The sequence below is a fragment of the Spea bombifrons genome, chromosome 2 (genome assembly GCF_027358695.1).
Source record: "Spea bombifrons isolate aSpeBom1 chromosome 2, aSpeBom1.2.pri, whole genome shotgun sequence".
Taxonomy (NCBI): Eukaryota; Metazoa; Chordata; class Amphibia; order Anura; family Pelobatidae; genus Spea; species Spea bombifrons.
Window position 1 is genome coordinate 118,899,098 of NC_071088.1, and position 16,814 is coordinate 118,915,911.

At 40.0% G+C, this 16,814-nt stretch overlaps 1 protein-coding gene across 2 annotated transcripts in view; it reads left to right on the forward strand.

Moving 5' to 3' along the window:
- The window catches only part of RARG (retinoic acid receptor gamma), an 80,085-nt gene that overhangs the window by 11,106 nt on the left and 52,165 nt on the right, over positions 1-16,814 (forward strand). For both annotated transcript variants that reach the window (XM_053456225.1, XM_053456226.1), the window contains exon 2: positions 9,912-10,282. In XM_053456225.1, the coding sequence (XP_053312200.1) occupies positions 10,090-10,282 (193 nt within the window). In that variant the 5' untranslated portion in view covers positions 9,912-10,089. The remainder of the gene's footprint in view (positions 1-9,911; positions 10,283-16,814) is intronic.

Sequence of the window (16,814 nt, forward strand, 5' to 3'; positions counted from 1 at the left end):
CTTGTTCTTTTTTACAGTTTAAAATGACGAAAAAAAGGGTTAAAAATATATTTAGTGGGCATTTGAAAAACAAAAAAGTTGTTGATAAACACTGTGGGTAATGTTCTGTAACTGCTGGTTACGCAGATTTACTATAATGCATTGGTAAACATTAACTAAAACATTAAAGCATAATAATAAGGTAACATATATATATATATATAGATAGAATAATAATAAGGTAATATGGATAGAATAATAATAAGGTAATATGGATAGAATAATAATAAGGTAATATGGATAGAATAATAATAAGGTAATATGTATAGAATACATAGCATATGATAAACAAGAAATAACCGAGTGTGAGCGGCAAGCCGGTTGTGGATTTGGCTCTTTTTACCAGCTGAACCTTACTGATGAGCCGCAGCCAGAAGAACTGCATGTTTGTCTCATTGAAAGCGCGTTACCTGGTGTGTCTTGGCTTGGCTTTCTTTGCGGATGGATTCAGACTAATATTCTACAGGATGTTTTTTCAATGGCTTCATTTAGATAAAATAAGCTAAACTGCCAGTGGGGTCACCTCCCGCGGAGCAAGCCATGGCATTTAGCAGTGAACGTTCTTATTTAGTCCTCAAATACAAGTGCAATTAGGCATTCGTGCATAAGAGATAATTCTTGGAACTTGGAAAGCTTCAGCCAGCAACAGTAAGGCTAATAAAGGGAATTAAAGGTTTTTCATCATATGAACAGTGGCCGAGTTTGATTGTTTAATTATAATAGGGCTGGATTCCGATTTACAAATATGTTCAGTACACAAAGATCACAAAACACAACTGTTCAGTACGACTATTAGCAACACCATCTTTGGCGAGGGCTGCTCAGTAATAGGTAGGATTGTTGATGTGTGGCTATATGTTGAGGGTGATGGCTTTTTGACATAACATAAGTGGGATGGCTGGCAAGGGGGGTACACGGCATTCGCCCCCTGGGCAGATCTGATTTCAAGAGTTTAGAGTGCCTCTTGACTTTCACACTTTCTATTTTTTCCTGTTTTCTATATTCTTTTTTCCTGCTCATGTAATATGTGGCCGGCCATATCCAGCCACTGGCCCATGCTGTAGCACCTGATCTGCCACCAGAGCAGCAGATTGGTTGAGTACGAGGTGATGGCCATCAGCCCATTGGGATTTGCCCGGTGTTACAGATGGCCAGTCCAGGCCTACTTGGATTGTTCAGTTCTTTGTGTTCAGTAAGATGTTGTTCAAGTATTCTAGTTTATTTTTTCCCACCTTGGCTGAAGAGCAGGTTCCCCCGCGTGCTCCTGTCTGTTGTTGGACAGAGAATGGCCCCATTAACCCATTACAAATACAGCAAATGTAGACAAGACGACATTCAGACAGAAATGAAAAATGTTATAGTCTTAATGATTAATCTGGAGTGATGACATGATCTTTCACTCAGTCTATCCTTTTTGGCCAGTCTGCTTGGATATGAATACCTGTATGCTTTTGCTGTCGCGCTTTGACATCGTGCTTGCCTTGGAGTCCATACTCACTGCCTTTCATGTTTTTCTCCTACACCCCATAACATCCCTCTTTACTGAGGCAAACTGAGGCCTTGATGGACATACTTACTGTATGTGCATACGGCCCACTTATTAACTTGCTCTTGTCAGTAGGTAGGATGGTAGAATTACACAAAATGGTTTTAATTGATATAAGGTGTGATGGGAGGTGCAGTAAATCATGACTTGGCCCACTTTTAAAGATGCACCACACTTGACTAAGTAAATAGGAAATACAGCACCCTACCTAGCAGTGTATTAAACTAGAGGCATTACAAGGCGCAGAAGGCATCATCATTCCGCCAACATTTCAGGTGTCCAAATTGTGACACCTGTGTTGGGAGGTATGGCAAGATGCTGGGTAGGAGGCAGGAGTGGCAGGTTTGGAGGTGTGATGAACAGGGTCAGTGACCTCTATTGATCTTACAGCTCTCTGGGTCAGGGGAGATCAGAGGATCTCTCCAATCAGCCCATAATGCCCACTGATCGCAACAGCAGGACAATGGGGCAGCTATGAGGAAAAGAGGGACAGTGCTGATAGCCGTGACTCTCCCACAAAAGCCAGGACGCTTGGGAAGCATGCACCATGATGTTGTGCATACCTTGGTCCCAAGGCCAACTCGTTCCAAGTGGATGGCTCCTAAAATAATTACTGTAGTTATGGCATCCAAACATTTGTGCTATTTCATAAAGATCTTTGTGGATATATATATTTTCCTGTCTTTTAAAAAAAATCAGACTTGCTTCTAAAATGGTCTGCCTGTCTCCTAAATCCTATCTATGTGTCTCTGTACTTTATTTTAAATACAGTCTGTTACACCCTCTAAAGGAATCGACGGGACTTTATATTTGTCTGTATTCTTCTTTCTAGAAAAAAACATTGATGTCTGTCTTTTATTTGCAGATTTAATATCTTAGTGTACAAAAAATAAGCCAACTGAAGCATGTTCCAGATATTCTGGGGATAATTAGCAAAGCTCAAATAAGGGTTCAATTTGCGAGTAGTTTGAGGGTAAAACAAGCCATGTGTCTTATTTGGCATTCAGTGTTCATAGATGAACCAGCGTCAGGATTTAATCTGGCACAGAATTCAATATGAAGCTTCTCATTTGAGTGTTAGTGTGTGTGTGTGTGTTTTTGCGTGATGCTGTGGACAATCGGGACAATGATACACAGTCCAAAAATGTATTTATTGTTGATAAGTAGAAGGTTATTGAATCATTGCGATCACTTGTATGTTAGATATGTAGAGTAAGTGATTTAGACTTGGCACGGCTAGAAGATCTGGGCTGCAGTTATATGGCAAGGTAACTGGAGTTATTTAGCACACATGTTCTAATCAGATGTATCATTTTATGTGTCTCTTTTCATTTTTCATTCCCATTATGTTAGGAGAAAGTGAAAAAAATGCTGGAATTAATTTCCAAATGCATGAACATCTATAGTTTCTTACTGCGGAGGCAATGTGGGAGTTTAAGACCACCACAGTGAAACGGATCTGGTGTTAAGCGTGTTTTTTGAATATTGTCTTCATATGATGTTTCTTGATTAAATGAGAGGTTAATTTATGGCGGTGTAGACAGATCCATTGTTATATACATATCAGTGTTGTTTAAAGGAATAACTTTTGAAAAGTCTGTTGTATAAGACCTGCAAACACCAACTCTAATGTTAAGATGTTCCATATTTCATAGTGATTCTTAGTATACAAAAGTATTTTGTCCACTATAGCCGTACAAGATGCTCATATACATGTTGTGTACAGCACTAGGGGGTGGTCAGCAACATAGAAAAAAATACCAGAAAATGCTGAAACGGCAACTTTAACTGTTCTTCAAACTATAATAATATCATATATACTCACAACCCTATTTTTTAAATGGAAGCCTGAGGTACAGTACTTTTATAATGAAGCGAAGAAAAGTGGGGCAGCCAGCAAAAAGTACCCGTAAAGCCAAAATCGATTACTGGATCCCCAAATATTCTTAGGCAGCACTCCGAAGGGGATATGTGACCCCCTCCTTCAGTGTCTGAATTAAATATTTCGATTAAAAAAAGATAATCGGCACTGTAAAACAACCCTAATTGTGTGATTACAGGGCAGTAAATTGATCTGCCAGTGTTTAGATGAAATGAGGTCTGTACTGGTAGTTTTCTCTTTACATTCTTATAAGGCTTGAATATAGACCTAAATTCTTCTTTTGAAAAAAAGGCTAGGTTAATAAGTTACATTTAGTTTGTTTAAAAGTGAATCTATGCACCCTGTAAAGTACAGTAGCTCATTAAAAGTAGCATACAAAAATGTATGTAAATTGGCTCAAATAATTGGGAATGGGAGTGGAATTGGATGGGTGGGTAGGTGGGTGGAATTGAATTGGGTGGGTAGTGGAATTGGGTGGGTAGTAAGTATGGCTAAACGCCACTCTCTTGCTCTGTAGAAAGAGGAGAGTGACTCGGAGACCTAGGATGACAGCACTTTACCCGGAGACTCTAGGTCAAACCTAGATGGTTTCCAGGTTACATCTACTAACACACACATCTTCATTCTTTAACATACTGCCTTGTTGAAAACAATACAGTGGTTTGGTCTTAATTACCCAGCCTGACACTGTGACTTATGAAGGTCTATGGAGGAATTAAGAAAGTAGGACTTGATTAAAATTGCCATAAAGAATCAGCTCAATGTGGTGTTTGAGCAGGGAAAGTCATCCAAAATATCACTGACAACAATGGCAGCCTCCAAGTCTGCAGATCAAAGTTAACTGAAGCAAAATGAATGAAACTACATCTTTATCCATACTAACTTTTATTACTGGATAAGGTACACTCAAGAAGAAAAATATTTTTTTTCCATGAAACTTCCACTTAAAAAAAAAACATCCCTTGTAACTGAGAATTGAAATCATTGAATGTACACTACAGGCATTTCCATTTCTAATGAAAAAGTTCTAATTAAGAAGATTAAAGGTTATGATATACGTCAATATTTTTTTGTTCTTTTACCCCATGTTCTAAACACTTTGAAGTTCCACAGATATTGACGTTTAGATTATGTTGGTCTCCCCACCTGATCAAAATAATGTGTTAGTTTCTAGTTTAAACTTCACTTTAGTGTCGGAAATCCCTGGAGTCATGTATCCAAGGCTCCTAAAACTTTACTGCTGGCGCCTCACGCTTTGTGCTATTTACATTGATCTCTATGGGGGTATCCCTTCCTCCTTCATAAAAATGTCTGTTCGGCCCCCATTGCCTGCCTAAATTTGTCCAGATTTGCTTCATTACATTTGGAAAGTCACAGACCCTCAAAATAAGTGTTGCTTCAGCAAGTCTGTGTCCTTATTTGCCGCCCAGCATACCGCTGAGTCATTTTAAGACAACAAAAGATCCATATAAAATCTGCATACTTTTACCACTTTCACACAATAGTATCGACAAACTATATAAATTGGGAAATTATTGATTGAGAGTAAGAAGTACAAGTTTGTTGAAAAATGAAAATCACAAGGGATTCCCCCCACATTTGTGTCATGGATAAATAACATATGAAATAGGCTTTGCCGTAAGTCACAACGCTTTCACTGCCTGTAGTCCCACATATTTACGTAGGAATAAAATCATATAAATTAAACTATTCTGGGTTTTTTAGCAGGCTGCAGTTCACATATGTTTGTGATAGTAAGTACTATTAATAAGTGTGACACTAAACAGGAATTCTTTTCTTGAGAGTAATCTACCCACATTGTGGTCTCCAGCAAGCAGGTTCCTCGACACCTTCTGTCTTTGTTAATTTAAATATGTTATTATTGTGCATAACCCGCATTGTGTAGCCCCGCAGATTCTGTTGGTGATATATACATGAAATCTACATTTTAAGCATGCCATCTGCCATCATTAAAATCACATACTGTGATGTGTTCAAGAATAGCAAAATGACTGATGCCACCATCTATCCAAGGAATGTCTTTCGATTCAAAATAATATTGAGCGGGGAACTAGACTTCGCTTACCATTACAAGGTATATTTTCCCAAGAAACAAGCAATTCACTACCGACGTCTCTGAAAGGGTTCAGTTTCAGTCATACAGCCCATCCTATTTGGTATGCATTTTGCTTTTATTACCCTGTTGATGGGGCAGGGTAACCTAACTTGTCAGGTGAACTTCTTTCAGAAGTCAGACATCGCACATTGTCTGTTCATATGTGTTACGGTGATATTTCTGTATAATATAACACACATACTCGTTGATGTTATCTCTGCTTGACTGTCTACTGATACAAGGAACTTGTTGACATGACACACAGCAAGTCAACATTTGGTTGAACTAAAGACCTGCTTTGACCAAACCGGATTGTCAAGGAAAAATGGAACCAACATTTTTGGTAGGGGCTGTCGTTTCGCAGTGAATTCCAGAAATACCTTGTCAATCTGTTTTGCAAAAGCGGACTTTAAAACAAACTCGGGAACAGAAATGGCACCGGCACATCCCTGTGTATTTAAGAACTGCCATTATTGTTGGTTATTTTACATACAAATTGGGACTAGCAAATTAATCAGACAATTTGACAAGCGATTTAGATTACTTCCTTGTGTTATTATTAAAGGGGAACGCCCAGCATTTTTTATTACTAGTATCAGATTAACAAAAAAAAAATATTGGTCTGTTTTCTTTTTTGAAACAGTTCTAGTTTGTGTATAATATAACATTTTCAAGCAGCTGCATATTAGTCATTTTTGTGTGTTTTATCTCTGTTATCTTAGCCCAATCTATAAGACAACACCCTCACTCATTATTATACCTGGGAACTGTCCTGGTTTCTCCTGGAGACTAAGCGCAGCTTTGGTCGTGTGAGCAGCACCGAGGCACGCTCCACTCCCTACCCACTTCCCCTCCTACCATGCTCAATTTTTCTGTGTTTGGGGTTAGCCCGCATGCACCGTTGTGTGACCGCCAACTGTTATCAACGGACCTCCCTCCAATGTCAGCTGGACTTTCCACCGAAATCAGTGCATGCTAACACAAACTTATACATTCACTCATTTAGTCACCCATTCAATCACTCATTTATTCACCCATTCATTCACTCATTCATACCGCCCAGGGGAAGCTGGAACACAGCAACACTGGGTGGTAAAAGAGAGGTTGCTCATGCAGCATGGGAGTGCCTCAGCGGTACGTTATGTCTTTGGACAAGCAGAGGCAGTTGAGACCCCTGCGACATTGGTTATTTTGCTACTGGGGCCCACATTAATAACATTAGGCAGCCGTCGGGCCACATAGACATCAGCATGGCCCCAGTGCTTCTCCACCATCCCCTTGATCGGCCGGCCCAGCGGAAAATCTTCTGGTTTCCTGGTAGGCCAGTCTGACCCTGGGTGTAGTGTTTGAGCAGGAAAAGTCATCCAAAATATAACATGATTGACAACAATGGCAGTCTTCAGCTGTGCAGATCAAGGGAGTTTGTTGAAATAAAATAAAACCATATTCTTGACTATTCTGTCCTACAATTCTGTTATACAAGCCTGTATTTTATTACTTAAAGGCCAGAGCTGTGGACAGACACAGCATACTAGCAGGTAGTGGGGTCTCCATATTGGACACGTCAGAGTCAGACATAAGCAGGGGAGAGGTCTGCTCTTTACAGACATACTGCACAGATTCTGTCAATGAATTGGAACCGTTTAGGTATTTGTAGGGATGAGGGTTATTTTCACTTTGGTTGGTAACATGCTGGGAGTTGTTATAAGTTGAAAGGTTCATCACTCCAGTTATTGGACCACAGTTCGTATAGCCAACGCCACTAACGCATGCAAGGTCGCCTGTGATCGTGTGTTTACCACCGTTCTACTCATAACTGACAGTGTCTTGAGCAAACTGTGACTCTTGTGAGAAAATATGTGAAAATAGAATTGGGAACTTAGAAGCACAGAATAGAGAATTCATGACAGTTCATTACAAGAGAGGGATTAGGTGGAGGGGGCCAACCAGAAGCAGAAAATTGTTTGATGGGATAAATTCTAAACATGAAGGCAGCAGAGGAGACTAAGAAAACATCACAGATGTGGTATTAAAAAGCAAAAAAAAAACCCCGCCATGTGAAATAAAACACCCAAAATAGAGCAATAAAAGAAAAAAAGCTAGTGTGTAAAAGCGGATGATGAAATATAAAAAAAGGGGGTAGAAGGAACGTGCAGGACAGAATAGCTATAGACCGAAAAGAAGTGAGAGAGAAAAAAATGAAGGGATATGGAAAAAAAAGAGCCAGGGAAGGAAATAGCAGGGAGGGGGTGCGGGTGACAGACAGGGTAGGGGGAGAGTAAGGACGGCACAGGGACAGAACGAGCCTGTTGTGAGTTAGGAGTGCGGTTTTGAGTTCCATGTGGAATATTTGAGCTCAGTTTCTGCCCTCGGGGTGGTACAGCCAAGGCTTCAGCTCAGTGGGAGCCAAGCCTGCCCCAGCGCTGGCAGTGAGAACATAAGCGCTATTTATCTCACAGCCCAAAAAGACTCCTGATTTAAATCATATGGTGCGTGCGGCACACATTTCCACCGAGTCTGGACACGGCTCAAAAAGGGGGTAAAAACACACAGACACATAGAAAGCAGATCCACACCCTGTTCTCTCATTCGGCTGCCGCCACTGCCGGTTCTTAACCCTTGCTGTAATGTCTGCGAGCGAGAGGTTAATGGTAGGCCCTTGCTGGGAAATTTCCTGGAACCAGTGGAGGCATTCTTATTATTTCTGCGGGCTAGGACATCATAATTCGGTAATTAGCTTGGAAGGTTCAGCAGATCGCCTCACATTTGCTTGGCCAGAAAAAAACGAAAAAAAAACAAACTTGATCTGTGCAAAAAAGAAATAATATGGTCATTCCAGTTTGTGTTTTTCAGGCGTCATAAGGGTTAATGGGCAAAGCCTAGCTTTGTTTTGTGTACACATGTTCCGTCTGTCCTCACATTCTATATCACCTATACATTAATGCATAGCCTAGCAGATACCGAGACGCCAATACAGCTCCCCAGACTCCGCAGAGCCCCATCTTTCACCGAGAATATGAGCGGCCCCTGCTGCAAACATGGAAAGAGTGTTGTCATCCGTTTTACGAGGCTTCCTTATTGGCTAGTTTAATGGCAGATCGAGGGAGGGATTTTTTTTTCTACAGCGGTTTCAAATAAAACCTGCATGTGTGTATAACCGTATGTAGCTGGAACGGCTCTGCGTGGTGTGTGCCGTATCTCGAATAACAGCGCAGGGACCAGTTAAAGAACCAATATATAGCCAGGGATAAAGTGACGTTTGTACTAAATAAGAAGTTGGGATGCAGTCATCAAATAGGCAACTTGTCCCAATCTTGCCCCAAATTTCCTGCGGAAATGTTTACAGTTTGTGACTATCACGCTCGTGGCACTGCAGTTCCTTTAACCCTCTTAATGCCGTATCGGATAGCTGAGGATAGAGTGAAAATGTTTTGGAGGTAATAGAAAATGGAAAGGATTTTAGTTCTTCACCGAATACATTCAGCCTAAATATAGATTCCGGATTAAGTTATTTTATAACAATAAGCATTTTTTTTAACGTTATCATTTCTGTTCTCTCAAACAGATTATGATATAATAAAGCTCGGCTCCATATTTATCCTTGATAATAGTGTCCATACCGCTAAGCTATGGAAATGTATTGAGCCCAAACCATCCCTTACGAAAAATTACTGCAGTTTTTCTTAAGTAATACTGCAGTTTTCTGGACATGAAAAAACTGCAATACTGCACTTTTACTGCACTATTACTGCACATTTACTGCAGTTTTACTGCATTTGTACTTCACTGTACTGCAGTTTTACTGCAGTGATTTTTGTACGGAAGTACAAATGCAATAAAGCTACAGTACATTGAAGTACAACTGTAGGTTTGCAATCTAATGACGTAAAAGTGCAGTAAATGTGCAGTAATACGGCAGTAAAAGTGCAGTATTGCAGTTTTTTCATGTCCAAAAAACTGCAGTATTACTTCAGAAAAAAACTGCAATTAATTTTTCGTAAGGGATAATGGTTTTGCTTATAAACAGCAATTATGGTAATTAGGGAAACAGTGCAGTCACCATAGCAACCTATAACGTGCGGCGGCACCACTTTAACCACTTGCACCATAACTCCCATTATTTCCATGTAACACATAACTGTGTTTGTCAGTGAGGCATATGACATTCAGATGTGAATGACCTATTATTCAATGTCCCCATTTTCATACTTATTGAATTAGATTTTTTATCACAGCTGAGGAATTGCATTTGAAATGAATAAACAGGGTTTCCAGGATTCCTTCCAGAAATTAATCGGCAGCATGTATTTTTTAAAATTTTTCAACAGGAGGAGATGTGACGGAAAACGCAGCCAACTTTGGCCTCACGTCAGCTACCTGCCTGCCTCGTCTAAGGGAGCATTATGGATTTATTGCCAAAACACTAGACAAGATTGTGGTGCGTGGAAAATAATCACTTGGAACTGCCGAACGCGAAGGACTGGGTGACTCTGACGCGCCAGGACAATGGCAAACAGCAGCAAAGAACGCCTCTGTGCATCTGGGGCTCCTCTCAGTCATGTCAATGGCTATCCTCCGGCAGTCTACCCATTTGCTTTCGGCGGCGGGATTCGGAGCTCACCACCCTTCGAAGTGCTTGCTAATGGTGGCTTCTTCCGAAATTTCCCTACCGACCTGCCCAAAGAGATGGCTTCTCTGTGTGAGTATAAAGCTAGTATTAAGATACCTTGTTCTCATTACTGTTACGGCGCACGGCTTAATACAAGCAAGTATGTTCCAATCATGTTAATAAGAACACATCGCAAGCGTCGCAATAATCGTTTAGCACAGCGGTGTCAAACACGGTCTAAAAGGGGCAAAAAACACAAAATGATTCTCTAAATAACAGTCAAGCCGCAAAGATACCCTGTCACCCTGGAATTACTGTTGGTTCAGTGGAGAGATAAAAGAACAAACCCACAGAAATATATCTTCTACCACAACTGCTTATGCGTTTGCCAGAAACAGGGACATTGATGGAAAGCATTGGTAGGTTCTTTGCCAATTTAGAAATTAATTCCTCTTTTCCAGAATGGTTGTGGGGTTGAATATAATAAAACCATAGGATTACTTCTCTCTGCTTCTCAGCAGAGTGTAGAGTTGAAAAGAGATTAATTTTGTGCTTTGACACATCCAGCTTCTGCCATACCACCCCTCGCCTGGTCCTTCTCCTAATAATTCTTCTTTGTTGTTGACATTTTTTGTTGCTCTAGCGGCGACATAGCTTCACTGATCATTCTGGCATGCAGGCGTATGATACCAAGGCATACCTGATGCACGGATATTACAGGGTCCGATCACTACAGAATAGGTCCTTTCGCTGGTACCGCTCCTCCTGCTGGCTGTGAGTTGGGATCATACAAGACTTGGCTCAAAACTTTCTATACATTTCAGAATAACATTATATACAAAAGGGAGCATAGTCCAGAAAGCTCAGGTGTCTGTATCTTCTAGTTAATGCATCATGGGTGAATATGTGGTGCCACATGACCTAACGTGCATGCATTTAACTTCTCTTTTGGACATCAAATATGATTTTGCTTGCCTGTGACACACAGATACACCACAGAGATGCCATGGGAAAGCAAGCAAAGACAGAAGAGTTAAAAATGTGTGAATGTGGAGATACTTTGTTTTAATTAAGTACATTTTAATACATTGTTGACCAGCGCAAAATCTAGCACTACTTGGGACCTTTAAATGTCCTAACATAAGGTCAATGATATCAGTCTTTCCATGGAAGAACCCTTGTATATGCAGGTCTGGATTCTCTGTTTAGACTTAAGATCCTTTAACAATTAGACCCCCATGCAATATGATCTATGTCCATAATATCCATATCTCTATTTGTACATCATCCTCTTGCATATCTACATGTTTGTACTTAAAGCAAGGTTGGGCAGATGTTTCACAGAATGGTGTTCCTTGGGGCGCTAGTACTGACGTTCATAGTGACACTGCCCCGGTGTAATTCTACCTAAAAATGCCCTTAGCTGTAGAGAACCCTATGCTCCTCTGGAACCACCTGCCTCCTGAATGTTGCTTGCAGGCTTAACGTGTTTTCGGACAGGGTAGCTGGAATCCTCAGACGTGCAGATAGCCTTTAGTGTAGTTCTGTACTGATGCAGGTTCAGGTAAGAGCGAGGGGATTTCCCACCTAGTAAGAGGGGCTTGGCATATATACATTTTTTCCTGAATACTCTTCATAGTTCCTGCCATTGGCGTAGAGCTGAATTAGTTGCAGCACGTATGCGCAGAACATAGCCTAAAATAGAAATTGAGGAGAAGAGAGGAGATCGTGTTACGACCACATCACGGAGCAGATGTGAATACTTTCATCTGGCAAATAATAAAGATATACAGATTGTTTATAGTCTCAAGATGGGAATGACTGGGTAGCAGCGTCCTGCTTGAGATCTGTAAGTGACTGCCCCGAGGTCACGCACTGTGGCAGATCCTCTTTGGGAGCCACAGGTAGGTCACTATAGGAAGTTTTGAGATGTTTTACACAAGAGAGACTGTTCCCTTAGGAGAGCCGCACCCATGGGTGCAGTAGCTCAGATTTGAGCCACAGCTTATAATTATCTTTGTAATAATAGTAAATAGAGAGCGCTCCTGAGGGAGAGGCTTTGTGTTACGGTCTCTTTGTCTGTTTGTATATCTATCCTTCATCACTTCACTTTATCCTTACCTTCTATAAACATTTCATTCCTCTCTCCCGTCCATGTGCCACTCGCTATCACATAATACCATAATACAAGGCATGGTTTCAAATGGGCACCAGTATCAACTTCTAATTAGGAGTTATCTAGGTGACGTGCTAAGTATATTCCTTGGTGCGTTTGGTACTGGTGTATAGAATGTTTGAGCCGGCTAGTCCATTTTAGGAGCCACTTTCATATATGGAGAAGCGAGTGCCAATAGTAAAAAGTTTCATGGCTACCTGGCTTTTGCTATATATGTCCAGCCTTCCCTTATTTACGTAATAACTTTTCTTTGCCACAGAATTTAGGTGCCACTGGGCCCCAGCAGTATGGTTCTATAGTCTTTTTAGACAGTACACTTTATCTGCCATTTTTTAATAGCAGAGTTGAGTGCCCTTTGCCATCGTCCATGACCGTGGCAGATTATTCAGGTGGCTCTTCTAATTTTATCTCTTCCATTTTTTGTTGCTTCTCACTTATCATTGGCTCCTTCTCCATATCATCACCCTTTCTTTATTGTTTGTGTATCTTGTAGCAATTTTTTCTTTCAATCTAGGCAATTACCACTTTCCTGTAACAATATGCTTTGTGTGTCCCTCCTTGTACGAATTCTTCTTCTTGCTCTGTGTACCTTTCCTCCTCCCACTGTTCCAATGCCTCTCGCACCCCACCCTGTTAATACTTTTCTGCGTCTCCCCCCTGGCTGGCGGTGTGCCTTGACGGCGTGTCCTCAGGTGTGAGTTACGTGCCATGACAGGCTTTTTAGGGGTGTTGACTGGCATTCTGCCCATTTTTAACATACAGATCAGGACAAGTATAGGAAGCTGCATGGATGAAGCACTGTCAATCAATCCCAGCTGGATTATGGTTCCCTCTTACCCTGTGCTTTTTTTTCATGTATTAACCATTAAATAGCCAGCACATGCTTTTTGAATACCTCCCTAAATAGAGGTATTGCATTATATTTGTTGTAAGTGGTGTATTCAGCTTTTGGGGCTGCCCTAGGTCTGTCCTCCGGCTCAGAGGTTGGCATCCAGGTACATTAATGGCGCTGTGGATATGATGTCCCGGTGTGCTGTGTCTTAAACGCGTGCAGCGCCTTTTAATGAAGTGTATGGAGGTTGTGCTGAGTCTGCACTGCCTCCATAGCATAAATCGCTGATTGGGGAGATCTTTGATCTCCCTTGTAACCGGCCTATTGTGCAGGGGTACACCGGGGGCTATACATAAATTTGCCTTTTGAGGTTTTCTATGAAATCTGTTTTTCATTGAATTTTGTAAACACCTCTGTTGGCTTTCCTTTTTAATAAATATTTATACCTTTTTTAAAAAAAAAATAAAAACCCATAATTTGCACATTTCTAGGCATCGGTGCCTTTAGAAATATGAGCATGAACTTTAACAAGATTTCAAATATTTATTGTATGAATTAATGACAAGATTTAATGTGTAAAGTGATGGTATTTTAACAAACAGAGATCCTGACTTTGATCTAAAATCTTTTGACTATGTTATAGCACTTTAAAATAAATAAAATGGGTGACTTTCTAACATGGCCCCCAATGGGCCTTAATTGTGCCAGAATTGTGTAGAATTTCCCTAAATAAGTAATATTAAAACAACATTATGTTTCAGTAAGCATTGTGTTATATGTGATAATGAGTGTTTTGTTTTGCAGCCCTTGTGATATAATATCTTTATCTATCTATCTATCTATCTATCTATCTATCTATCTATCTATCTATCTATCTATCTATATATATGTATGTGTGTGTGTGTATATGTTTTTATTTTATTAATATAAAGCTGTCGGGAGCTTTACTCCCTTTCTCAAGTCTAAAACATTTCTTGAGAAAAGAAAGCTTGTCATTCCAAAATTCTATTAGTCCAATAAAAAAGGTATAATCACAAGATACTTATTTCATCTGTTATTTGATATTGACACCACTGGACTAATACGGCTACAACCTCTACTCTAATATATATAAATCAGGGACAGGGTCTTTGGATGTTATACCTCAGCACAGCACCAGGTGTCACTGTAGTGCAACGCTAACAGAGAGGACAGATTAAGGACTGTTCATGTGTAGGGTCATCACCTCAACAAGGTTCAGTCTCAGATCTCATGAACTCTTTTTAACTTATCCAGGAGAATTTGACCCAGAACATACTGGAAAATTATAGTTTAGTAATTCTTTAAAGATAAGCTAGTTTTTAAACAATAATCTCTACGGAGCATCACCTAAAACTAGAATCATATCCTGCAAATCCTGGACAGTTGGTGGGGATGTGATGTTAGTTTATTGTTGACTTAAAAAAGGAAGGGTTATGCAGAATAAATAGGGATTCGTTTACAGATATCTCTGCTTAGTTTTTTCCATTATCCACAAAGGACTGGAACTTGAATGTTAACTTAAAGCATATCTCCCTTTTTTCTCAAATCCTTTGTTTTATACACCAAACAACAACCTACATAAAGGTGTATACATATTAATATAAGCTGTATATAGTATGTATTAGAAACCCACCATTTGTGTATACCTTAGCAGCACACATTTCAAGATGTTTATTATTATTTCTACATTTTCTCTTACTGTCAAACCAGTGGTGATCTATGCTGCAATAGCATAGACCTCCATTGATTTTTTATGTTCTCTGGAAGGTCAGCGGAGATCATTGGGTCTCCTAAATCGACTTATGCTCCCCCAAAAAAAACAGGCCTGTAGGGGAAGCTACCTGGGACAGGGGGGCAGTGCACTAAAATCTTAATCGTCCCGCTAAAAGCAGAATATTTTATACATGGATATTTATGGATTATTGGTTAATTGACAAGCAACCAAAATCATTCTCGTTGGTTGCCTGTAAAACTATAGCTAACAGAGTTTGTCACAGCTTTGGATGGTGACCTCTTCCCCTCAGCAATCTGAAGACTCTTTGTGCAAGTGTGACAAAGACAGCATTTAATTGTCTTCTACACTACCTGACCCTCAAGCAATCTGCTAACAAAAAAATTGAATATCAGACATAAAAGTAAATTTGGGAGATGGTCTCCAGCCATGCTCCATCCACCTTTTAAGCTACAACTAGGATCTACCTTATTCACCACAAGTGACGGGATATATATGGGAAACAAAATAAGCTAATTCCTTGAGACAGTAATTAAAACCAGGAACATGTAATACTGCCTAAGGGCAAATAGTTGCACACCACATCCCCATAGCCTCTTAAAAGGATCATCTGTACTTAAAAAGTCAACCCAAAAACCCTTTGAGCGCCCGTATGAAGTGCTGGTATATTTAGTTATATTAATGCCTATTATAGTGTTAATAAATAATGTGTTGAGCAATATGTTTACAGATTACTAAGGGGATTACATTTTTTTTATGTGCCACATTGTTACATATATATATATATATATATATATATATAAATATTTTACATGCATACATAATGAATATATAATGCCACCTCCTGCACAATCTATATGACCTTAACTTTGTACCCTTCCACAAGTCAGACCTTGCTCGTTGGTTTAAACTACACTTCACGTGCACAGGGAAAATTAACGTAATAAAAATTCATATTCTCCCAAGGATTCTGTACCCTCTCCAAACTCTGCCCGTTCACACCCCAAAGAATTCTTCTCTGACAAGGGTGTAACTAGCTAACAGTCAGGTGTATTGAAGCTGGGGTGAAAATCTTTTAGATTTAATCGCAAATCCCTATTTACTCTGCACATGGCTTATGACCCAGCAATCCCCCCCCCACCAATTTGGTATATAATCCATAATATTAAAAAACTTGGGAGACAATAATCTAGGCTCTTTGAATCCCTCTGGTTTTGCCTTTAATAATCTTCCACTTGATTCTGCTCGGCTCTGATTAGGTGACATCTGTTGGCTTTAGAAAACCTGAGACCTTTAGTCTGTTCATATTTTGGGAGGGATAACATTTGCATACAGGTATCAGGGATGTTTTATGTTGTTCCTGAAGTTTTCAGATGCCATGGCTATGTTATGGATTGTTCTCCTACTAGCCCCAAATATATATGTACTTATTGTAAATCACTTTTGCAATATAGATAAATTCTGGTTATAATAAAGCAAGTACATTTGGGTTTTCTTACTCTTTTGTATCATGTTGCTAAAGGCAATAGAACAAAAAGAAGAAGGTTCTCAAAGGAAACATCATGGATCGGGACTGAATCAACAACTTTTTCATTTCCTGGACAACATGAATAACAGAATGTTGCAGATGGAATTGCGGCACAAACAGTCCATGTCCCACCTTCTTGACAGAATCTTAACTCTGGAAGAAGACTTGAAGCTGAATGATGAAGACGGCAGGCAGAGGTATGGAAATGTGTCACAGACACTTCAAAGAGAAGATCGAGAGACCACCTCTAGAAGTTCTTCGGTGTCGCTGGAAAACATACCTCCTGCTGGCTGTAAAGAAGGAAAGAACCATGGCATGTGTGAGGAGGTCAAA